We start from the raw sequence: 24,950 nt of genomic DNA, 5'->3' as shown, positions 1-24,950 counted from the left end.
CAAGATGTGAGGACTTGCATCCTGAGAGCTGCAAATGCAGCTCTAGCTGTGGCTGGAGTATAAGAAAAGTAAAGCAAAGCCAAACAAAAATAAAAATAACTTCAAAGCGTCAGAGCTTTGTTTTTTCGATACAGAGCTCCAAATCCCCTACATTGCCATAGAGTTACATAGTAATATTCTGTCTGCCTGCAGCCACCACTAGGGGGAGCTCACTACATACTGATATATACAGCTCCCATAGAGTTACATGATAACATTCTGCTGCCTGCAGCCACCACTAGGGGGAGTTCACTACATACAGATATATACATCTCCCATAGAGTTACATGATAACATTCTGCTGCCTGCAGCCACCACTAGGGGGAGCTCACTACATACTGATATATACAGCCACCACTAGAGGGAGCTCACTACATACAGTCACCACTAGGGGGAGCTCACTACATACTGATATATACAGTCACCACTAGGGGGAGCTCACGACATACTGATATATACAGTCACCACTAGGGGGAGCTCACTACATACAGATATATACATCTCCCATAGAATTACATGATCACATTCTGCTGCCTGCAGTCTCCACTAGGGGGAGCTCACTACATACTGATATATACAGCCACCACTAGGGGGAGCTCACTACATACTGATATATACAGTCACCACTAGGGGGAGCTCACGACATACTGATATATACAGTCACCACTAGGGGGAGCTCACTACATACAGATATATACATCTCCCATAGAATTACATGATAACATTCTGCTGCCTGCAGTCTCCACTAGGGGGAGCTCACTACATACTGATATATACAGCCACCACTAGGGGGAGCTCACTACATACTGATATATACAGTCACCACTAGGGGGAGCTCACTACATACAGATATATACATCTCCCATAGAGTTACATGATAACATTCTGCTGCCTGCAGCCACCACTAGGGGGAGCTCACTACATACTGATATATACAGTCACCACTAGGGGGAGCTCACTACATACTGATATATACAGTCACCACTAGGGGGAGCTCACTACATACAGATATATACAGTCTGTAGTGAGCTCCCCCTAGTGGTAATTGCAGGCAGACAGAATATTATCATGTAACTCTATGATGCAGAGGATTTGGAGCTCTGTCTCATTAAATGTGAGGCCTGACCACTATAAAGATATATTATGTAATTAGTCAGCACAGACGTTTGGACCCATTAAGAATAAAATGATGGACATGACTTCATTCTGGAGCAGTGATTGATCCTGTTTGTGTTTTAGATGCTTTGAAGAGACACAATCAACTGAGGAAAACTGAGAGATGATGATATGTGAGGTCCTGCAGTATTGAGAACAAGCAGGAAACCACCAGATCTGTGAATGCAGCTCTGGATGTGACTGGAGTATTAACTGTGATGTAATAGCAGAATAGTAACTGCAGCTCTGGATGGGACTAGAGTAAAGGTCATATTGTAACAGCAGAAGTGTATATGCAGCTCTTGCTGTGACTGGAGTATAAGACATGATGTATTAGTAGAATTATGACTGCAGCTCTGGATGTGGATGAAGCCCAACTTTTTATGTTCTTTTATCCTGTAATATAAGGTTGACATGTGGAGCGGGTACATGACCTGCCTCGTGTGTCAGGGAGTTCATCGTGATTTCAGCAGCCGCCGCTGATCAGGTGGTATATAGGACCGGTGTATGTTACGCATCCAGTGGTTTGGAATATCCAATAATCTGGGACTGTAGCAGTCCTATGTATGATATCCAATAATCTGGGACTGTAGCAGTCCTATGTATGATATCCAATAATCTGGGACTGTAGCAGTCCTATGTATGATATCCAATAATCTGGGACTGTAGCAGTCCTATGTATGATATCCAATAATCTGGGACTGTAGCAGTCCTATGTATGATATCCAATAATCTGGGACTGTAGCAGTCCTATGTATGATATCCAATAATCTGGGACTGTAGCAGTCCTATGTATGATGGATAATCATTATTTTACCGTATAAAACACAAAACCTGCAACAAATTCTCAGATGGAAAAGGTTTAGGAAACAAATTAAACAGGAAAAGGGTCAGGCGGCTGCTGTAAAGGCTGCATAAAATGATACATAGATGACACTGGGATGATCAGACCTGGAGGAGTGACTCCCGTACTGGAGGTCTCCTGGGGAGCGTGCATTAACCGGATAAGCAATGACTCTGTAACCCCCCCATGACTTTCAGTTCGGGGGTCGGACCTGCGACATTTGTAAATTGAACGAGTTTTATATAAATAACGATCCATCATTTATACCGAACAGTCTATTAAGACAAAGCAGTTCCGAGGCGCCGCTTATCATGACACACAGACGTCTCCTGGGCTCTCACTGGCTGATCCATCGGACGCGGTCATTCCTTTTTCCGACATGTGGAACATACACAGATACCGTTACTGTCCATATTGGTCCCTCAGTCATAATGAAGACTCTTAAAGGAGCCACCGCCAAATCGCTTCCGATCTGGGAATCCCGGCATCTGCGGAGAAGAGGGACAGGTGAGCAGTCTGGAGAGCACGGGGTTAACACGGGCATCTGTGCAGAAAAAAAACCCATCAGCCTGGGCACAATAATCCGCTGCCATCTCTGTCCCCCCCAGGAATGTGCAGAGCTCAGCGCCACTGCTGTAATGTGGCCCCCAGGGGCCCGGCCGACTCCCTGATGAACTATACAAGGACGGCAGCGACGCACACGGCTGAGGAGAAGCGGCATGACGTGCTGGAGCCGACAGTCTGCCGATCCTGAGAGGGGGCTACACATAGCCTATAGCAGGAATACGAGGGTCTCCTCTACATACAGTATATACAGCGACAGTCCGATAATCCGGCACGCCCCTCAGTGCTCCGGTGTACACCGGACTATCAGAACCTAGCAGGTTACAGAGCCGCTTACCGTGTTCACATCCCGCGAGAAATATCTTTTCTCTATCACCTGAAACACAGAAGAATGTGAGGAGAGACCGGCGGCCAGGACAGAACACCCAACTTTCCCCACACCCTGAATAGCATAAACAGCTGCACGATTGTGTGATATCAGCCGCTCCTCTTATATCACTGCTGTACTATTATACCCTCCAGTCCTTACATCTATATATGTGACTGATATCAGCCGCTCCTCTTATATCACTGCTGTACTATTATATCCTCCAGTCCTTACATCTATATATGTGACTGATATCAGCCGCTCCTCTTATATCACTGCTGTACTATTATATCCTCCAGTCCTTACATCTATATATGTGACTGATATCAGCCGCTCCTCTTATATCACTGCTGTACTATTATATCCTCCAGTCCTTACATCTATATATGTGACTGATATCAGCCGCTCCTCTTATATCACTGCTGTACTATTATATCCTCCAGTCCTTACATCTATATATGTGACTGATATCAGCCGCTCCTCTTATATCACTGCTGTACTATTATACCCTCCAGTCCTTACATCTATATATGTGACTGATATCAGCCACTCCTCTTATATCACTGCTGTACTATTATATCCTCCAGTCCTTACATCTATATATGTGACTGATATCAGCCGCTCCTCTTATATCACTGCTGTACTATTATATCCTCCAGTCCTTACATCTATATATGTGACTGATATCAGCCGCTCCTCTTATATCACTGCTGTACTATTATACCCTCCAGTCCTTACATCTATATATGTGACTGATATCAGTCGCTCCTCTTATATCACTGCTGTACTATTATATCCTCCAGTCCTTACATCTATATATGTGACTGATATCAGCCACTCCTCTTATATCACTGCTGTACTATTATATCCTGCAGTCCTTACATCTATATATGTGACTGATATCAGCCGCTCCTCTTATATCACTGCTGTACTATTATATCCTCCAGTCCTTACATCTATATATGTGACTGATATCAGCCGCTCCTCTTATATCACTGCTGTACTATTATATCCTCCAGTCCTTACATCTATATATGTGACTGATATCAGCCGCTCCTCTTATATCACTGCTGTACTATTATATCCTCCAGTCCTTACATCTATATATGTGACTGATATCAGCCGCTCCTCTTATATCACTGCTGTACTATTATATCCTCCAGTCCTTACATCTATATATGTGACTGATATCAGCCACTCCTCTTATATCACTGCTGTACTATTATATCCTGCAGTCCTTACATCTATATATGTGACTGATATCAGCCGCTCCTCTTATATCACTGCTGTACTATTATATCCTCCAGTCCTTACATCTATATATGTGACTGATATCAGCCGCTCCTCTTATATCACTGCTGTACTATTATATCCTCCAGTCCTTACATCTATATATGTGACTGATATCAGCCGCTCCTCTTATATCACTGCTGTACTATTATATCCTCCAGTCCTTACATCTATATATGTGACTGATATCAGCCGCTCCTCTTATATCACTGCTGTACTATTATATCCTCCAGTCCTTACATCTATATATGTGACTGATATCAGCCACTCCTCTTATATCACTGCTGTACTATTATATCCTGCAGTCCTTACATCTATATATGTGACTGATATCAGCCGCTCCTCTTATATCACTGCTGTACTATTATATCCTCCAGTCCTTACATCTATATATGTGACTGATATCAGCCGCTCCTCTTATATCACTGCTGTACTATTATATCCTCCAGTCCTTACATCTATATATGTGACTGATATCAGCCGCTCCTCTTATATCACTGCTGTACTATTATACCCTCCAGTCCTTACATCTATATATGTGACTGATATCAGCCGCTCCTCTTATATCACTGCTGTACCATTATATCCTCCAGTCCTTACATCTATATATGTGACTGATATCAGCCGCTCCTCTTATATCACTGCTGTACTATTATATCCTCCAGTCCTTACATCTATATATGTGACTGATATCAGCCGCTCCTCTTATATCACTGCTGTACTATTATACCCTCCAGTCCTTACATCTATATATGTGACTGATATCAGCCACTCCTCTTATATCACTGCTGTACTATTATATCCTCCAGTCCTTACATCTATATATGTGACTGATATCAGCCGCTCCTCTTATATCACTGCTGTACTATTATATCCTCCAGTCCTTACATCTATATATGTGACTGATATCAGCCGCTCCTCTTATATCACTGCTGTACTATTATACCCTCCAGTCCTTACATCTATATATGTGACTGATATCAGTCGCTCCTCTTATATCACTGCTGTACTATTATATCCTCCAGTCCTTACATCTATATATGTGACTGATATCAGCCACTCCTCTTATATCACTGCTGTACTATTATATCCTGCAGTCCTTACATCTATATATGTGACTGATATCAGCCGCTCCTCTTATATCACTGCTGTACTATTATATCCTCCAGTCCTTACATCTATATATGTGACTGATATCAGCCGCTCCTCTTATATCACTGCTGTACTATTATATCCTCCAGTCCTTACATCTATATATGTGACTGATATCAGCCGCTCCTCTTATATCACTGCTGTACTATTATATCCTCCAGTCCTTACATCTATATATGTGACTGATATCAGCCGCTCCTCTTATATCACTGCTGTACTATTATATCCTCCCGTCCTTACATCTATATATGTGACTGATATCAGCCGCTCCTCTTATATCACTGCTGTACTATTATATATCTGATATCAGCTGCTCCTCTTATATCACTGCTGTACTATTATATCCTCCAGTCCTTACATCTATATATGTGACTGATATCAGCCGCTCCTCTTATCACTGCTGTACTATTATATCCTGCAGTCCTTACATCTATATATATGACTGATATCAGCCGCTCCTCTTATATCACTGCTGTACTATTATATCCTCCATTCCTTACATCTATATATATGTGACTGATATCAGCCGCTCCTCTTATATCACTGCTGTACTATTATATCCTCCAGTCCTTACATCTATATATGTGACTGATATCAGCCGCTCCTCTTATATCACTGCTGTACTATTATATCCTGCAGTCCTTACATCTACATATGTGACTGATATCAGCCGCTCCTCTTATATCACTGCTGTACTATTATATCCTCCAGTCCTTACATCTATATATGTGACTGATATCAGCCGCTCCTCTTATATCACTGCTGTACTATTATATCCTGCAGTCCTTACATCTATATATGTGACTGATATCAGCCGCTCCTCTTATAACACTGCTGTACTATTATATCCTGCAGTCCTTACATCTATATATATGACTGATATCAGCCGCTCCTCTTATATCACTGCTGTACTATTATATCCTCCATTCCTTACATCTATATATATGTGACTGATATCAGCCGCTCCTCTTATATCACTGCTGTACTATTATATCCTCCAGTCCTTACATCTCTATATGTGACTGATATCAGCCGCTCCTCTTATATCACTGCTGTACTATTATATCCTGCAGTCCTTACATCTATATATGTGACTGATATCAGCCGCTCCTGTTATATCACTGCTGTACTATTATATCCTCCAGTCCTTACATCTATATATGTGACTGATATCAGCCGCTCCTCTTATATCACTGCTGTACTATTATATCCTCCAGTCCTTACATCTATATATGTGACTGATATCAGCCACTCCTCTTATATCACTGCTGTACTATTATATCCTCCAGTCCTTACATCTATATATGTGACTGATATCAGCCGCTCCTCTTATATCACTGCTGTACTATTATATCCTCCAGTCCTTACATCTATATAGGTGACTGATATCAGCCGCTCCTCTTATATCACTGCTGTACTATTATATCCTCCAGTCCTTACATCTATATATGTGACTGATATCAGCCGCTCCTCTTATATCACTGCTGTACTATTATATCCTCCAGTCCTTACATCTATATATGTGACTGATATCAGCCGCTCATCTTATATCACTGCTGTACTATTATACCCTCCAGTCCTTACATCTATATATGTGACTGATATCAGCCGCTCCTCTTATAACACTGCTGTACTATTATATCCTCCAGACCTTACATCTATATATGTGACTGATATCAGCCGCTCCTCTTATAACACTGCTGTACTATTATATCCTCCTGTCCTTACATCTATATATGTGACTGATATCAGCCACTCCTCTTATATCACTGCTGTACTATTATATCCTCCAGTCCTTACATCTATATATGTGATATCAGCCGCTCCTCTTATGTCACTGCTGTACTATTATATCCTCCAGTCCTTACATCTATATATGTGACTGATATCAGCCGCTCCTCTTATAACACTGCTGTACTATTATATCCTCCAGTCCTTACATCTACATATGTGACTGATATCAGCCGCTCCTCTTATAACACTGCTGTACTATTATATCCTCCAGTCCTTACATCTATATATGTGATATCAGCCGCTCCTCTTATATCACTGCTGTACTATTATATCCTCCAGTCCTTACATCTATATATGTGACTGATATCAGCCTCTCCTCTTATATCACTGCTGTACTATTATATCCTCCAGTCCTTACATCTATATATATGTGACTGATATCAGCCACTCCTCTTATATCACTGCTGTACTATTATATCCTGCAGTCCTTACATCTATATATGTGACTGATATCAGCCGCACCTCTTATATCACTGCTGTACTATTATATCCTCCACTCCTTACATCTATATATGTGACTGATATCAGCCGCTCCTCTTATATCACTGCTGTACTATTATATCCTCCAGTCCTTACATCTATATATGTGACTGATATCAGCCGCACCTCTTATATCACTGCTGTACTATTATATCCTCCAGTCCTTACATCTATATATGTGACTGATATCAGCCACTCCTCTTATATCACTGCTGTACTATTATATCCTCCAGTCCTTACATCTATATATGTGACTGATATCAGCCACTCCTCTTATATCACTGCTGTACTATTATATCCTCCAGTCCTTACATCTATATATGTGACTGATATCAGCCGCTCCTCTTATATCACTGCTGTACTATTATATCCTCCAGTCCTTACATCTATATATGTGACTGATATCAGCCACTCCTCTTATATCACTGCTGTACTATTATATCCTCCAGTCCTTACATCTATATATGTGACTGATATCAGCCACTCCTCTTATATCACTGCTGTACTATTATATCCTCCAGTCCTTACATCTATATATGTGACTGATATCAGCGGCTCCTCTTATATCACTGCTGTACTATTATATCCTCCAGTCCTTACATCTGTATATCTGATATCAGCCGCTCCTCTTATATCACTGCTGTACTATTATATCCTCCAGTCCTTACATCTATATATGTGACTGATATCAGCCACTCCTCTTATATCACTGCTGTACTATTATATCCTCCAGTCCTTACATCTATATATGTGACTGATATCAGCCGCTCCTCTTATATCACTGCTGTACTATTATATCCTCCAGTCCTTACATCTATATATCTGATATCAGCCGCTCCTCTTATATCACTGCTGTACTATTATATCCTCCAGTCCTTACATCTATATATGTGACTGATATCAGCCGCTCCTCTTATAACACTGCTGTACTATTATATCCTCCAGTCCTTACATCTATATATGTGACTGATATCAGCCGCTCCTCTTATATCACTGCTGTACTATTATATCCTCCAGTCCTTACATCTATATATGTGACTGATATCAGCCGCTCCTCTTATATCACTGCTGTACTATTATATCCTCCAGTCCTTACATCTATATATGTGACTGATATCAGCCCTCCTCTTATATCACTGCTGTACTATTATATCCTCCAGTCCTTACATCTATATATGTGACTGATATCAGCCGCTCCTCTTATATCACTGCTGTACTATTATATCCTCCAGTCCTTACATCTATATATGTGACTGATATCAGCCGCTCCTCTTATATCACTGCTGTACTATTATATCCTCCAGTCCTTACATCTATATATGTGACTGATATCAGCCGCTCCTCTTATATCACTGCTGTACTATTATATCCTCCAGTCCTTACATCTATATATGTGACTGATATCAGCCGCTCCTCTTATATCACTGCTGTACTATTATATCCTCCAGTCCTTACATCTATATATGTGACTGATATCAGCCACTCCTCTTATATCACTGCTGTACTATTATATCCTCCAGTCCTTACATCTATATATGTGACTGATATTAGCCGCTCCTCTTATACCACTGCTGTACTATTATATCCCCCAGTCCTTACATCTATATATGTGACTGATATCAGCCGCTCCTCTCATATCACTGCTGTACTATTATACCCTCCAGTCCTTACATCTATATATGTGACTGATATCAGCCGCTCCTCCTATATCACTGCTGTACTATTATATCCTCCAGTCCTTACATCTATATATGTGACTGATATCAGCCGCTCCTCTTATATCACTGCTGTACTATTATATCCTCCAGTCCTTACATCTATATATGTAACTGATATCAGACGCTCCTCTTATATCACTGCTGTACTATTATATCCTCCAGTCCTTACATCTATATATGTGTCTGATATCAGCTGCTCCTCTTATATCACTGCTGTACTATTATATCCTCCAGTCCTTACATCTATATATGTGACTGATATCAGCCGCTCCTCTTATATCACTGCTGTACTATTATATACTCCAGTCCTTACATCTATATATGTGACTGATATCAGCCGCTCCTCTTATATCACTGCTGTACTATTATATCCTCCAGTCCTTACATCTTTATATATGACTGATATCAGCCGCTCCTCTTATATCACTGCTGTACTATTATATCCTCCAGTCCTTACATCTATATATGTGACTGATATCAGCCGCTCCTCTTATATCACTGCTGTACTATTATATCCTCCAGTCCTTACATCTATATATGTGACTGATATCAGCCGCTCCTCTTATATCACTGCTGTACTATTATATCCTCCAGTCCTTACATCTATATATGTGACTGATATCAGCCGCTCCTCTTATATCACTGCTGTACTATTATACCCTCCAGTCCTTACATCTATATATGTGACTGATATCAGCCGCTCCTCTTATATCACTGCTGTACTATTATATCCTCCAGTCCTTACATCTATATATGTGACTGATATCAGCCGCTCCTCTTATATCACTGCTGTACTATTATATCCTCCAGTCCTTACATCTATATATGTGACTGATATCAGCCGCTCCTCTTATATCACTGCTGTACTATTATATCCTCCAGTCCTTACATCTATATATGTGACTGATATCAGCCGCTCCTCTTATAATGCTCCGGCACTATTATAAGCTCTGGATAATTAGAGTTGCTGGCCCTTTAACACAGAACATGACACAATCTGTTACCTTGTCAAAGAATCTGCTCAGTTTGACCGCGTTGGAGGATCCGGCAGCGAGGTAACGTGTATTAGTGCAGTCCTGAATATAAGGAGAATATCACATTATTATACTGCCCCCTACTGTGTACATAAAGCTCATGATGATTATGTATGGTGTATTTCAAATGCTCTGCTTGCTGTCAGTAAACAGGAACATTTGTGTTTATATCCAGAGACTGAAAACCCATCCAGATCTAATAGTTCACAGAGCTGAGGGTTTGTTACAACGGTATCCAGTTTTCTGTAATTGAAGCATCACGAACATGTCTGCTACCCGGGTGCCTGACTCGTCACCCGTCACTTCTGGCTGCCGGGGGAGGGGAGGCTGGCGGGCAGTACCTAATGCTGAATTAGGGGTGGCCGGTAAGTTAGGTGTCACGGGACCGGCAGGGGCACCCCGTTTTCCTATAACAATTCTTATGTGTCAATCAGATATATCCTAGCAGTCAGATTATTGGGGGTTCATCATATAACCGGGACCCCCTTGTTCTAGGACGACAACTCAATTTCCTTTGCGGCCGCGTGAAGCAGCGAGATGTGAGGTTTTATAGCCTGAGAGCGAACAGGAAAGCAGCAGAATTGTGACTGCAGCTCTGGAGGTGACTGGAGACCCGATGATGTCACTGAAGATCAGGACACTTTGGCGCCGTCTCCTCCTCCTCACCAGGTTTATCTCCTCCGCGTTGAAGTCCTCGGCCAGGAACGCCGTGCGGGTCAGAACCTCGTTCCGTTTGGCCTCCGGGATCTGATCCAGTTTGGTGCCGATGACCAGAAGAGGGATCTGGTTGTCGGCAAAGTTCTCCCGGTCATAGTCCCTAAACGAGAGAAGAGACGGAGATTCAGAGGACTGCCCCGCAATACACAGTGAATCAGTTCTATCTGTTCCTCGGAAAGCTGGGTGACAACCAACAAGGCCGCCATTACCGCTCTCACACAGGACGAGGCAGATTTGCCTTTCAGGAGTCCAGGAAAGTTGGGTGATAACCTCCGTGGGAGCCATCGTGCCGGATAAACCAATAAAAACGTCTAAAAATTAGATCACAAAGAGACGACGACTCAGCGATCTGCTCCGTAAACTTCCAGTAATCCGGCACCTGACGATCAGCAAATCCTGATAATCCGGAAATACAGTTCATGTCGTAGCAGCAGGAAGTTCTCCGACAGTCCGGCACGTCCCCGTGCTCCTGACCATGCCGGATTATTGGACTGTTACACTGTATACTGGGAATATTTATATATGTGTGGGGGAGGGGCGCTGCCTGAGGATCGGCGTCCGGCGGACTCACCCGTTGGTCACCAGCACCCCGGTCGGCTGCAGGTCCCGGTTCAGCGCCTCCACGGACCAGCGGTTCAGGTTCTGAGATGATTTCTTGTTTGTGAGATCGTGAACGAGGACGATGCCTGGAAAACGGACGAGATCGCGGTGAAACACGAGGGCAGCGAAGAATCGGCAAACATCCCCCCCATGACCTGCAGGGCAGCGAAGTATCGCCAAACACCAACCCCCTCCCCCGCGAAACGTATGAGCTGGTAACTCTGTGAATCCGGTCTTCAAGGTGAAATAACTCTAGTCACATCTAGAGCTGCAGTCACGTCATGCTCCAGTCACTTATAAAGCTGCACTCACAATTCTACTAGTTTCTATCAGCTCTCAGGCTGCACCTCCTCCCACCTCCCCGATTCAGTGTCTATGAGATGTTAAACTACATCATCCACAATGCAATGCAGCAGAGGTGGAGGTGTGATCGTGAACAAAGAGCGAGAGGCAGCCAGAAGAACTGTACATAACAATGAATGTAACACAATTGTGATTGCAGCTCTGGGTGTGACTGGAGAATGAGACATGATGCAACAGTAGAATTGCGTATGCAGCTCTGGATGTGACTGGAGTATACGGCATGATGTGATTGCAGCTCTGGATGTGACTGGAGTATACGGCATGATGTGAATGCAGCTCTGGATGTGACTGGAGTATACGGCATGATGTGAATGCAGCTCTGGATGTGACTGGAGTATACGGCATGATGTGAATGCAGCTCTGGATGTGACGAGTATACGGCATGATGTGAATGCAGCTCTGGATGTGACTGGAGTATACGGAATGATGTGAATGCAGCTCTGGATGTGATTGGAGTATACGGCATGATGTGAATGCAGCTCTGGATGTGACGAGTATACGGCATGATGTGAATGCAGCTCTGGATGTGACTGGAGTATACGGCGTGATATGAATGCAGCTCTGGATGTGACTGGAGTATACGGCATGATGTGAATGCAGCTCTGGATGTGACTGGAGTATACGGCATGATGTGAATGCAGCTCTGGATGTGACTGGAGTATACGGCATGATGTGAATGCAGCTCTGGTTGTGACTGGAGTATACGGCATGATGTGAATGCAGCTCTGGTTGTGACTGGAGTATAACATGATGTAATTTAGGATCAGGACAAGATAAAGGGGAGAATTTATTAACGGTTTCTCCGCTTTTCGCACATTACGGCGCACGTTATATTTGCGTAATTATTTATACATTTTGGGCGTTTTACGCTTCTGGACACTTCCCAACCGGGCCGACGTACGTGGGCGGGGTTTAGCGGAGGGGGCTCGGCAGATATATTGTCATTTACGACAGAGATGACCGTAAATCATAGCGCAAATCTATAAAGACCGGTTGGCGTTTTACTCCAGCGCAGCGTTGATCGTCGCCCGCGTTCTCGGCCACTCCGCACTCTCACGGACGTCCTCCGCAGCTTCTTACCGTTCACGCCATTGTAGAACGCGGCTCTGGTGCTTTTCACGCTGCTGGCGCTGCCCACCGAGCCGCCGACGTCCCACAGCTCAATGTAAAACGTCTTCTCCTCCGGCGTCCCCTCGCGATACTCATGAAGCTGAAACAAGGAGAAAAGTGACGGAGAGAAGAGACGGGAGGCGACCCCAATGTCCCCCGTCCCAGGACTCACCCGGACGTCCACAGAACACCCCACCGTCCAGGACGGGTTCCCCAGGACCTGGTTCTGACACAGCAAATGGACCAGAGAAGATTGTCCGACACCTGCAAAGAGACGTCACCCCTGTCAGATATCTGCACCGGGGAAAGCTGGGTGACACCGCTGTACAGGCGGCCATATTGGTCGTCACCCAGAAACATAAAACGGCCAAAAAATGTTGACGACCCGAGGACAAGAAGCGACCACGGACCCGACACCCTGCAACTCACCGGAGTCCCCGAGCACCAGCACCTTCACCCTGTCCAGCGCCGCCATGTCACCCGGACATGACCCGCCTCCTCTAACCATAACAACCAGAGTACGCCGAGACCTGATTGGCCAGCTCACAGTGCGTTCGCCAATCAGAAACAACGTCATCTGCGGGTCATACAGCGGAAGTACGTCACGTTGCGTTTCAGAATAGTCACGTCGCCGACATTTTGAAGCCTTCCGTCGGCCATTGGTAGTACTGGCATGTACCTGTGGTAGGAATGGAGCGAGAATCTTATACATTGGGGTGCCTACGGTTCCCATGAATCGCTTTCTTGGACATTAATATAAAGCTCAGAGAGCCGGCTAAAATCCCGACATCACATTCCTAACTATGTTCCCTTACTAAATATGACGACCGGACGTAATGACGTCAGTAAAGTGCGCCTGCTGCTGACGTAGTAGACTGTGGCCGGCGAGGCGCTGTGAGGGGTGAGTGTGTGCGGTGTTACCATCAGCGCTGTTTATAGTATTATATCATATGTACAGAGCAGCCCCCCCCCCTGTATAAATAAATATGTGCCCCCCCCCCTCTGTGGTAGATAACGAGCGCCTTCACGTATAACGACCGCGGCTTCTGTGAAGATTCAGTCGTACGTTTTACCATCGTTCTTATTGCACCGATGGAATCTCGTTACCGCGGTGACTAAATATCGGAGAGTTTTGTTTATGTGCCAGGATTCGCCACGTTTTGCGCTTCCCATCACGCAGCCGGGGACGTGGTCTCCCCTTGATACGCCTTGTCCGCATACGTGGGCGCTGTCCGTAAGAGCCTGTGTCCAAAAAACGGCGGATGGCTGCGGTGTCGGTCGTATTTTCAGTACATGCGACATTCTTCTATTTTCGCCATTTTGCCTACAATGTGAACGTTTGTGAAGTTCTAGCGGCGTGTTTGGATTCTAGCGCAGATTTATCCCCATGGCGCTCACAGCTGAGTGTTTGTTACAATTGTATCCGGTCTGGACTCCGGATTGATACATTTTACCATCACTGATCCATTGTAACAAACTATCAGGGCCGGACAGATGTGTTTAGACTGGATGCAGTTCCTACAACCCTCCAGCTGTGAGAGAAGGACTAGGTCAGAACGGGTTTTCAGCCTCTGGATGTTCCCATTCACTGACAGTAAGCAGAGATCCAATCACGAAGTCCATTAGAAAGACCCCGAGCACAGGACGATAAACCATCATTGTAACAGATTGACAGGGAAACCGTTCCCCGTGTTCCTGGTCTCGTGTGTGGCCCTTTAAGGGGCGGTGCCTCGGCAGTGACTATTATTGTAAGCGCTGGTTGGACGGGGGCCGCGTTGACGCGTAAAGATGACATCATTGCTTGTTATACGCGGTCTCATTCTGTGCCGCTTCCTCCATTGCAGAAAACATGACCGACCCCGAGGTGGTGACGGAAGTCCCTGCTGTGTTGAAGCGTCTGGCCAAGTACGTGGTGCGCGGTTTCTACGGGCTGGAGCACGCGCTGGCGCTGGACATCCTCATCCGTAACCCCTGCGTCAAGGAGGAGGACATGCTGGAGCTGCTGAAGTTTGACCGGAAGCAACTGAGGGCCGTGCTCAACACGCTGAAGGCCGACAAGTTCATTAAATGTCGGATGCGAGTGGAGACCGCCTCAGACGGGAAGACCACCAGGCACAACTACTACTTCATCAACTACCGGCTGCTGGTGAACGTGGTGAAGTACAAGCTGGACCACATGAGGAGGAGGATCGAGACCGACGAGAGGGACTCCACCAACCGCGCGTCCTTCAAGTGTCCCAACTGCTTCAGTACCTTCACCGACCTAGAGGCCAACCAACTGTTTGATCCTATGACGGGTAAGAGGGCGAGAACACCCACATTGTACATAAAGAATGGACCTCCATAACTAGTGCAGTCACCGTATACATCCTGTATTATACTCCAGAGCTGCACTCACTATTCTGCTGGTGGAGTCACTGTGTACATACATTACATTACTTATCCTGTACTGATCCGGAGTTACATCCTGTATTATACTCCAGAGCTGCACTCACTATTCTGCTGGTGGAGTCACTGTGTACATACATTACATTACTTATCCTGTACTTATCCTGAGTTACATCCTGTATTATACTTCAGAGCTGCGCTCATTATTCTGCTGGTGCAGTCACTGTGTACCTACATTACATTACTTATCCTGTACTGATCCTGAGTTATATCCTGTATTATACCCCAGAGCTGCACTCACTATTCTGCTGGTGGAGTCACTGTGTACATACATTACATTACTTATCCTGTACTGATCCTGAGATATATCCTGTATTATACTCCAGAGCTGCACTCTCTATTCTGCTGGTGGAGTCACTGTACATACATTACATTACTTATCCTGTACTGATCCTGAGTTATATCCTGTATTATACTCCAGAGCTGCACTCACTATTCTGCTGGTGGAGTCACTGTGTACATACATTACATTACTTATCCTGTACTGATCCTGAGTTACATCCTGTATTATACTCCAGAGCTGCACTCACTATTCTGCTGGTGGAGTCACTGTGTACATACATTACATTACTTATCCTGTACTGATCCTGAGTTACATCCTGTATTATACTCCAGAGCTGTACTCACTATTCTGCTGGTGGAGTCACTGTACATACATTACTTATCCTGTACTGATCCTGAGTTATATCCTGTATTATACTCCAGAGCTGCACTCACTATTCTGCTGGTGGAGTCACTGTGTACATACATTACATTACTTCTCCTCTACTGATCCTGAGTTACATCCTGTATTATACTCCAGAGCTGCGCTCACTATTCTGCTGGTGGAGTCACTGTACATACATTGCATTACTTATCCTGTACTGATCCCGAGTTATAGCCTGTATTATACTCCAGAGCTGCGCTCACTATTCTGCTGGTGGAGTCACTGTGTACATACATTACTTATCCTGTACTGATCCGGAGTTACAGTCTGTATTATACTCCAGAGCTGCACTCACTATTCTGCTGGTGGTGTCACTGTGTACATACATTACATTACTTATCCTGTACTGATCCTGAGTTACATCCTGAATTATACTCCAGAGCTGCACTCACTATTCTGCTTGTGGAGTCACTGTGTACATACATTACAATACTTATCCTGTACTGATGCTGAGTTACATCCTGTATTATACTCCAGAGCTGCACTCACTATTCTGCTGGTGGAGTATCTGTGTACAAACATAACATTACTTATCCTGTACTGATCCTGAGTTATATCCTGTATTATACTCCAGAGCTGCATTCACTATTCTGCTGGTGGAGTCACTGTGTACATACATTACATTACTTATCCTGTACTGATCCTGAGTTACATCCTGTATTATACTCCAGAGCTGCACTCACTATTCTGCTGGTGGAGTCACTGTGTACATACATTACATTACTTATCCTGTACTGATCCGGAGTTACATCCTGTATTATACTCCAGAGCTGCACTCACTATTCTGCTGGTGGAGTCACTGTGTACATACATTACATTACTTCTCCTGTACTGATCCTGAGTTACATCCTGTATAATACTCCAGAGCTACACTCACTATTCTGCTGGTGGGGTCACTGTGTACATACATTACATTACTTATCCTGTACTGATCCTGAGTTACATCCTGTATTATACTCCAGAGCTGCACTCACTATTCTGCTGGTGGAGTCACTGTGTACATACATTACATTACTTATCCTGTACTGATCCTGAGTTACATCCTGTATTATACTCCAGAGTTGTACTCACTATTCTGCTGGTGGAGTCACTGTGTACATACATTACATTACTTATCCTGTACTGATCCTGAGTTACACCCTGTATTATACTCCAGAGCTGCACTCACTATTCTGCTGGATGAGTCACTGTGTACATACATTACAATACTTATCCTGTACTGATCCTGAGTTACATCCTGTATTATACTCCAGAGCTGCACTCACTATTCTGCTGGTGGAGTTACTGTGTACATACATTACTTATCCTGTACTGATCCTGAGTTATATCCTATATTATACTCCAGAGCTGCACTCACTATTCTGCTGGTGGAGTCACTGTGTACATACATTACATTACTTATCTTATACTGATCCTGAGTTATATCCTGTATTATACTCCAGAGCTGCACTCACTATTCTGTTGGTGGTCACTGTGTACATACATTACATTACTTATCCTGTACTGATCCTGAGTTACATCCTGTATTATACTCCAGAGCTGCACTCACTATTCTGTTGGTGGTCACTGTGTACATACATTACATTACTTATCTTATACTGATCCTGAGTTATATCCTGTATTATACTCCAGAGCTGCACTCACTATTCTGTTGGTGGTCACTGTGTACATTCATTACATTACTTAACCTGTACTGACCCTGAGTTACATCCTGTATTATACTCCAGAGCTGCACTCATTATTCTGCTGGTTGTTATTGGAAACAGTCAGCAAGTTTGTGGCCAACACATACCGAACAACAGCTTAGCTTCAATATTAAGGGAGCAGTTTGATATCTTTATACATCAGATTACTGTACAGACCTGATGTAAAGCTGACACCTCCCAGGCTGGAAATCACCAGATTAAGCTCTTGTCAGACACTGAACAAGCAGGGAATGCTGGGAGAGTTCAGCTCTGGAGCTTTCTGTGTATTATGTAATATTTGCACTATGAATCTGACATGTAAAGTATCGTGAATATAGCAGTAATGGAATCTCCGATGTTTCACGTCATGCAGTGTATTTAGATGGATATTATACGCTGTCTGGCCTAAAGTATGTGACCCCCTGACATCACGCCTGTATGAGCTTGCCGGACATCCTATGCCACAACCAGGGGGGATAATATGGAGGTGGCCCCTTATGCAGCTGTAACAGCCCCCAGTCTTCTGGGAAGACTTTCTACAAGATATTGGGGTGTCTGAGTATTAGTGAGGCCAGACACTGATGTTGCGGGAGGTCGAGCCTACAATCCCCGTTCCTATTCATCCCAAAGGTGTTGGATGGGATTGAGGTCAGGACTCTGTGCGGCCAGTCAAGTTTTTCCACCCCAAACTCCGACCGACCAGCCGACCTCCTGACCAGCCAGCCAACCGTCCGAAGAGCCGACCAACCAGCCAACCGTCCGAAGAGCCGACCAACCAGCCAACCGACCGACGAGCCGACCAACCAGCCAACCGACCGACGAGCCGACCAACCAGCCAACCGACCGACGAGCCGACCAGCCAACCGACCGACGAGCCGACCAACCAGCCAACCGACCGACGAGCCGACCAACCAGCCGTGTCTTTATGGACCTTGTTCTCTGGGGCGCCGTCATGAGGAACAGAAAAGGCCAAACCTCAAACTGTTCCCACAAAGTTGGAAGCGACAATTACCCGGAATGTCTTTGTATGCTGTAGCCTTAACCCTTCACTGGAAATAATGGGCCGAACCCTGAAATACAAACCTGGACCATTACCCTTCCCCCACCACATGTTACAGTATACTTGGCGTTCCGGTAGGTAGCGTTCTCCTGACCTCCATCAGACCTCCAGATAGTGCTCCGTGACCTATCCCTCCAGATAACGCGCTGCTCTGACGTGCTTTACCCCTGTCCCCGAGTGCTTGTCCTTCCCGGGCCTGTCCCTCACATCTCTCCTGTAGCCGGGGTGTGACATTACCGATCACCGCTGCTCCTTTACTGATGTCCAGTGACACCGCTGATTATGTGTCGTCTGCCTGATGTGTAGACCCCGGGGTATTGTTGGATTCTCTTTGCGTGGGTTGTGCTCACACCTACTGATTCTTGTATCTCTTATTCCCCTTGTTGATGTCAAATTACAATGTGTAGAGAAAGTGACAACACTATAGAGTCAACTGAGGGTGTCATGTACGGAACTGTCCAGCAGGGGGAGCTCTCCTCCATCCATAGACACGCAGCTTTCCAGTATAGGCCGCGGTGGTGGTCACTGTTACCCCTCATCCTCTTTTTTTAGTTCCGGGTCTTTCTATCTACTCCCATCTTGTAATTTCTAGGTCTTAGGTATTTCTGGGGTGCCCCCTTAATGTCAGCAATGAATTTAATTTACAACCTCTAATTTCAGCTTCTTGATGTTTACTTATCCTGTACTATACTCCAGAGCTGCGCTCACTATTCTGCTGGTGGAGTCGCTGTGTACATACATTACATTACTTATCGTGTATTATACTCCAGAGCTGCACTCACTATTCTGCTGGTGGAGTCACTGTGTACATACATTACATTACTTATCCTGCACTGATCCTGAGTTACATCCTGTATTATACTCCAGAGCTGCACTCACTATTCTGCTGGTGGAGTCACTGTGTACATACATTACTTATCCTGTACTGATCCTGAGTTACATCCTGTATTATATTCCAGAGCTGCACTCACTATTCTGCTGGTGGAGTCACTGTGTACATACATTACATTACTTATCCTGTACTGATCCTGAGTTACATCCTGTATTATATTCCAGAGCTGCACTCACTATTCTGCTGGTGGAGTCACTGTGTACATACATTACTTATCCTGTACTGATCCTGAGTTACATCCTGTATTATATTCCAGAGCTGCACTCACTATTCTGCTGGTGGAGTCACTGTGTACATACATTACATTACTTATCCTGTACTGATCCTGAGTTACATCCTGTATTATACTCCAGAGCTGCACTCACTATTCTGCTAGGGGAGTCACTGTGTACATACATTACATTACTTATCCTGTACTGATCCTGAGTTACATCCTGTATTATACTCCAGAGCTGCACTCACTATTCTGCTGGTGGAGTCACTGTGTACATACATTACTTATCCTGTACTGATCCTGAGTTACATCCTGTATTATACTCCAGAGCTGCACTCACTATTCTGCTGGTGGAGTCACTGTGTGCATACATTACATTACTGATCCTGAGTTACATCCTGTATTATACTCCAGAGCTGCACTCTATTCTGCTGGTGGTCACTGTGTACATACATTACTTATCCTGTACTGATCCTGAGTTATATCCTGTATTATACTCCAGAGCTGCACTCACTATTCTGCTGGTGGAGTCACTGTGGACATACATTACTTATCCTGTACTGATCCTGAGTTACATCCTGTATTATACTCCAGAGCTGTGCTCACTATTCTGCTGGTGGAGTCAATGTGTTGGCTTTAGGGTTGAACTATAATATCACTGGAGGGTTTGTGGGTGGAGTCTAATTCAAACCCTCAGTTCATCCTCTCATAATATATTGTTCGCTGTTATCAGTCATTTCATCATGGAGAGTCTGGCTGTAGGATCGGTGAATATGATCTGTTGTACCCTAGTATCAGCCACCAGGGTGCGGCTGACTAATAGGATGACTGGTTCTGCTGTATTTTTGTGGACTGTACTTGTGATCTCCCTCTTCCTTCCCATCTACATTATCGTCTTCCGTCTCGTCTTCCGTCTCGTCTTCCGTCTCGTCTTCCGTCTCGTCTTCCGTCTCGTCTTCCGTCTCGTCTTCCGTCTCGTCTTTCTCCTTCCTTCTCTTCTTTCTCCTTCCTTCTCTTCTTTCTCCTTCCTTCTCTTCTTTCTCCTTCCTTCTCTTCTTTCTCCTTCCTTCTTCTTCCGTCTCTTCTTCCGTCTCTTCTTCCGTCTCCTCTTCCGTCTCCTCTTCCGTCTCCTCTTCCGTCTCCTCTTCCGTCTCCTCTTCCGTCTCCTCTTCCGTCTCCTCTTCCGTCTCCTCTTCCGTCTCCTCTTCCGTCTCCTCTTCCGTCTCCTCTTCCGTCTCCTCTTCCGTCTCCTCTTCCGTCTCCTCTTCCGTCTCCTCTTCCGTCTCCTCTTCCGTCTCCTCTTCCGTCTCCTCTTCCGTCTCCTCTTCCGTCTCCTCTTCCGTCTCCTCTTCCGTCTCCTCTTCCGTCTCCTCTTCCGTCTCCTCTTCCGTCTCCTCTTCCGTCTCCTCTTCCGTCTCCTCTTCCGTCTCCTCTTCCGTCTCCTCTTCCGTCTCCTCTTCCGTCTCCTCTTCCGTCTCCTCTTCCGTCTCCTCTTCCGTCTCCTCTTCCGTCTCCCCTTCCGTCTCCCCTTCCGTCTCCCCTTCCGTCTCCCCTTCCGTCTCCCCTTCCGTCTCCCCTTCCGTCTCCCCTTCCGTCTCCCCTTCCGTCTCCCCTTCCGTCTCCCCTTCCGTCTCTTCTTCCTCCTTCCGTCTCTTCTTCCTCCTTCCGTCTCTTCTTCCTCCTTCCGTCTCTTCTTCCTCCTTCCGTCTCTTCTTCCTCCTTCCGTCTCTTCTTCCTCCTTCCGTCTCTTCTTCCTCCTTCCGTCTCTTCTTCCTCCTTCCGTCTCTTCTTCCTCCTTCCGTCTCTTCTTCCTCCTTCCGTCTCTTCTTCCTCCTTCCGTCTCTTCTTCCTCCTTCCGTCTCTTCTTCCTCCTTCCGTCTCTTCTTCCTCCTTCCGTCTCAGGGATCTGCCAGGTACTTCATCTAGCTATACTCCTGGGATTAATCAATCCACACCTGAGGCCAGACCTGTTCGACTGACACCATCTCCCACCAACCAGGGTGGCAGGCTCAGGAGTGGGAGAGCCTATCGCGGCCTGGTCTCTCGGAGTTAGCTCCGCCCCCTGCCCTTTATTACCTGCCCTGTGCTCTCCCTCAGTGCTTGTAATTCTTTTGGATTCCTGGCCCCACTGCTGCTTGCTCCAGCCTGCTTCTGCCGTGCTTCTGCCTTGCTGCAGTTCTGCTTGACCTGCTTTGCTTGCCCTGGCTTGCTTCTGTCTCCGTGCCCGCTCGGGTGTACTCACTTCGTCCTGGTCCTGACTGTTCGTTCGCCGCCCCGTTTCCTCGTGGCGTTCCGTGGCTACTGCCCCTTCCCTTGCGTGTTCCCTGTTTGTTCTCCCGTGCACTTAGCCAGCGTAGGGACCGCCGCCCAGTTGTACCTCGTCGCCTAGGGCGGGTCGTTGCAAGTAGGCAGGGACAGGGCGGTGGGTAGATTAGGGCTCACTTTCCCTTCACCTCCTTCCTGCCATTACATAATTACAAGCCCTTACCTAGTCTACCCTTTCTCCTACGCTGACGCTATCATGGACCCCCTTGAGACCCTGACCCAGCAGATGCAGGGCCTCTCCCTACAGGTCCAGGCCCTGGCCCAAAGGGTCAATCAGGGTGACGCTGCTTTAGTAGTACCCCTCACCTCACCTCTAGAACCCGACCTCAAGTTACCTGACCGGTTTTCAGGGGACCGTAAGACGTTTCTCTCCTTCCGGGAGAGTTGCAGACTGTATTTCCGCCTAAAGCCCCACTCCTCAGGTTCCGAGAACCAGCGGGTGGGTATCATCATATCCCGACTCCAGGAAGGGCCCCAGGAGTGGGCCTTCTCCTTGGCTCCTGACGCCCCTGAACTTTCCTCTGTTGATCGTTTTTTCTCTGCCCTCGGACTCATTTACGACGAGACTGACAGGACTGCTTTAGCCGAGAGTCAGCTGGTGACCTTACGTCAGGGTAGGAGACCGGTTGAGGAATACTGTTCTGATTTTAGGAAGTGGTGCGTAGCTTCTCAGTGGAACGATCCGGCCCTAAGGTGCCAGTTTAGGTTAGGATTATCTGACGCCCTGAAGGATCTGCTGGTTAGCTACCCCTCGCCTGACTCCCTTGACCAGGTTATGGCCCTAGCAGTACGACTTGACCGACGTCTCAGGGAACGTCAGCTAGAACGCTTCAGTGTGCTCCCCTCTGACTTTTCTGCGATTCCCCCCGAGGTCCCGTCTCCTCGCCCCTCCACGGAGGACTCGGAGGTACCTATGCAACTCGGGGCCTCCATGTCCCCTCGAGAAGGTAGGGAGTTTCGCAGTATGAATGGTCTCTGCTTCTACTGTGGGGACGACAAGCATCTACTGAACACCTGTCCCAGGCGCAAGAATAAGAAGCCGGAAAACTTCCGCGCCTAAGTGATCATCGGGGAGGTCACTTGGGCGCACAGGTATTTCCCGTTAATGTGAAACGCAATAAAATTTTGCTTCCCTTTTCAGGTCTCGTTTGCTGGCCGGTCTGCCACGGGCAGTGCTTTCGTGGATTCTGGCTCATCTGCTAATATCATGTCTGTGGAATTTGCTATGTCTCTAAAGATGCCTTGTATTGATTTACCTTATCCTATCCCTGTAGTAGGAATCGACTCAACCCCCCTTGCTAATGGTTATTTTACTCAGCATACTCCTGTTTTTGAACTCCTGGTTGGCTCCATGCATTTGGAGCAGTGCTCTGTACTGGTGATGCAGGGATTATCGTCTGATCTGGTATTAGGTCTTCCCTGGTTGCAGCTGCATAATCCCACGTTTGATTGGAATACTGGGGATCTCACCAAATGGGGTAGTGATTGCCTGATGTCATGTCTTTCGGTTAACTCTATTTCTCCCCGGGAGGAGGTAAACACGCTTCCTGAGTTTGTTCAGGACTTCGCCGATGAGTTTTCCAAGGAGGCCTCCGAGGTGTTGCCCCCCCATAGAGATTACGATTGCGCTATCGATTTGGTGCCTGGTGCCAAGCTTCCTAAGGGTAGGATATTTAATCTTTCATGTCCTGAACGTGAAGCGATGAGGGTATATATCCAAGAATGCCTGGCCAAGGGTTTCATTCGCCCCTCGACTTCTCCTGTAGGTGCTGGCTTCTTCTTCGTGGGGAAGAAGGATGGTGGTCTTAGGCCGTGCATTGATTATCGTAACCTGAATAAGGTCACCGTAAGGAACCAGTACCCACTTCCTTTGATTCCGGATCTTTTTAATCAGGTTCAGGGAGCCCAGTGGTTTTCTAAGTTCGATCTACGGGGGGCATATAACCTTATCCGCATCAAAGAGGGGGATGAGTGGAAAACTGCGTTCAACACACCCGAGGGTCATTTCGAATACCTGGTCATGCCCTTTGGGTTGTGTAATGCCCCTGCTGTCTTCCAGAATTTTATTAATGAAATCCTGAGAGAGTACCTGGGTAATTTTCTTGTTGTGTACCTTGATGACATACTGGTGTTTTCCAAAGACTGGTCCTCCCACGTGGAGCATGTCAGGAAGGTGCTCCAGGTCCTTCGGGAGAATAATCTGTTTGCTAAGACTGAAAAATGTGTCTTTGGGGTACAGGAGATACCATTTTTAGGGCAAATCCTCACTCCTCATGAATTCCGCATGGACCCTGCCAAGGTTCAAGCTGTGGCGGAATGGGTCCAACCTGCCTCCCTTAAGGCGTTACAGTGTTTTTTAGGGTTCGCCAACTATTACAGGAGATTTATTGCCA

At 45.8% G+C, this 24,950-nt stretch overlaps 2 protein-coding genes across 2 annotated transcripts in view; one reads left to right on the top strand and one right to left on the bottom strand.

Moving 5' to 3' along the window:
- Positions 1 to 2,298: 2,298 nt before the first annotated feature.
- On the bottom strand, positions 2,299 to 13,776 carry RABL3 (RAB, member of RAS oncogene family like 3). The gene is made up of 8 exons (XM_075848492.1): positions 13,657 to 13,776; positions 13,400 to 13,491; positions 13,198 to 13,327; positions 11,726 to 11,840; positions 11,104 to 11,254; positions 10,408 to 10,479; positions 2,940 to 2,978; positions 2,299 to 2,526 (listed from the first exon to the last, which is right to left on the bottom strand). Exons 1-8 carry the CDS (start codon positions 13,733 to 13,735, stop codon positions 2,461 to 2,463), a joined length of 744 nt encoding a protein of 247 aa, XP_075704607.1. The 5' UTR covers positions 13,736 to 13,776; the 3' UTR covers positions 2,299 to 2,460.
- An 83-nt stretch (positions 13,777 to 13,859) lies between these two features.
- GTF2E1 (general transcription factor IIE subunit 1) overlaps positions 13,860 to 24,950 on the top strand; it is a 28,198-nt gene continuing 17,107 nt past the window's right edge. Inside the window, exons 1-2 of the mRNA XM_075848491.1 lie at positions 13,860 to 14,128; positions 15,072 to 15,524. Coding sequence (XP_075704606.1) covers positions 15,077 to 15,524 — 448 coding nt within the window. The 5' untranslated portion in view covers positions 13,860 to 14,128; positions 15,072 to 15,076. The remainder of the gene's footprint in view (positions 14,129 to 15,071; positions 15,525 to 24,950) is intronic.

Source organism: Rhinoderma darwinii, unplaced genomic scaffold, assembly GCF_050947455.1.
Source record: "Rhinoderma darwinii isolate aRhiDar2 unplaced genomic scaffold, aRhiDar2.hap1 Scaffold_4152, whole genome shotgun sequence".
Lineage (NCBI taxonomy): Eukaryota > Metazoa > Chordata > Amphibia > Anura > Rhinodermatidae > Rhinoderma > Rhinoderma darwinii.
The sequence above is the reverse complement of the archived record's forward strand: the minus strand, read 5'-3'. Positions and strand labels throughout refer to the sequence as shown.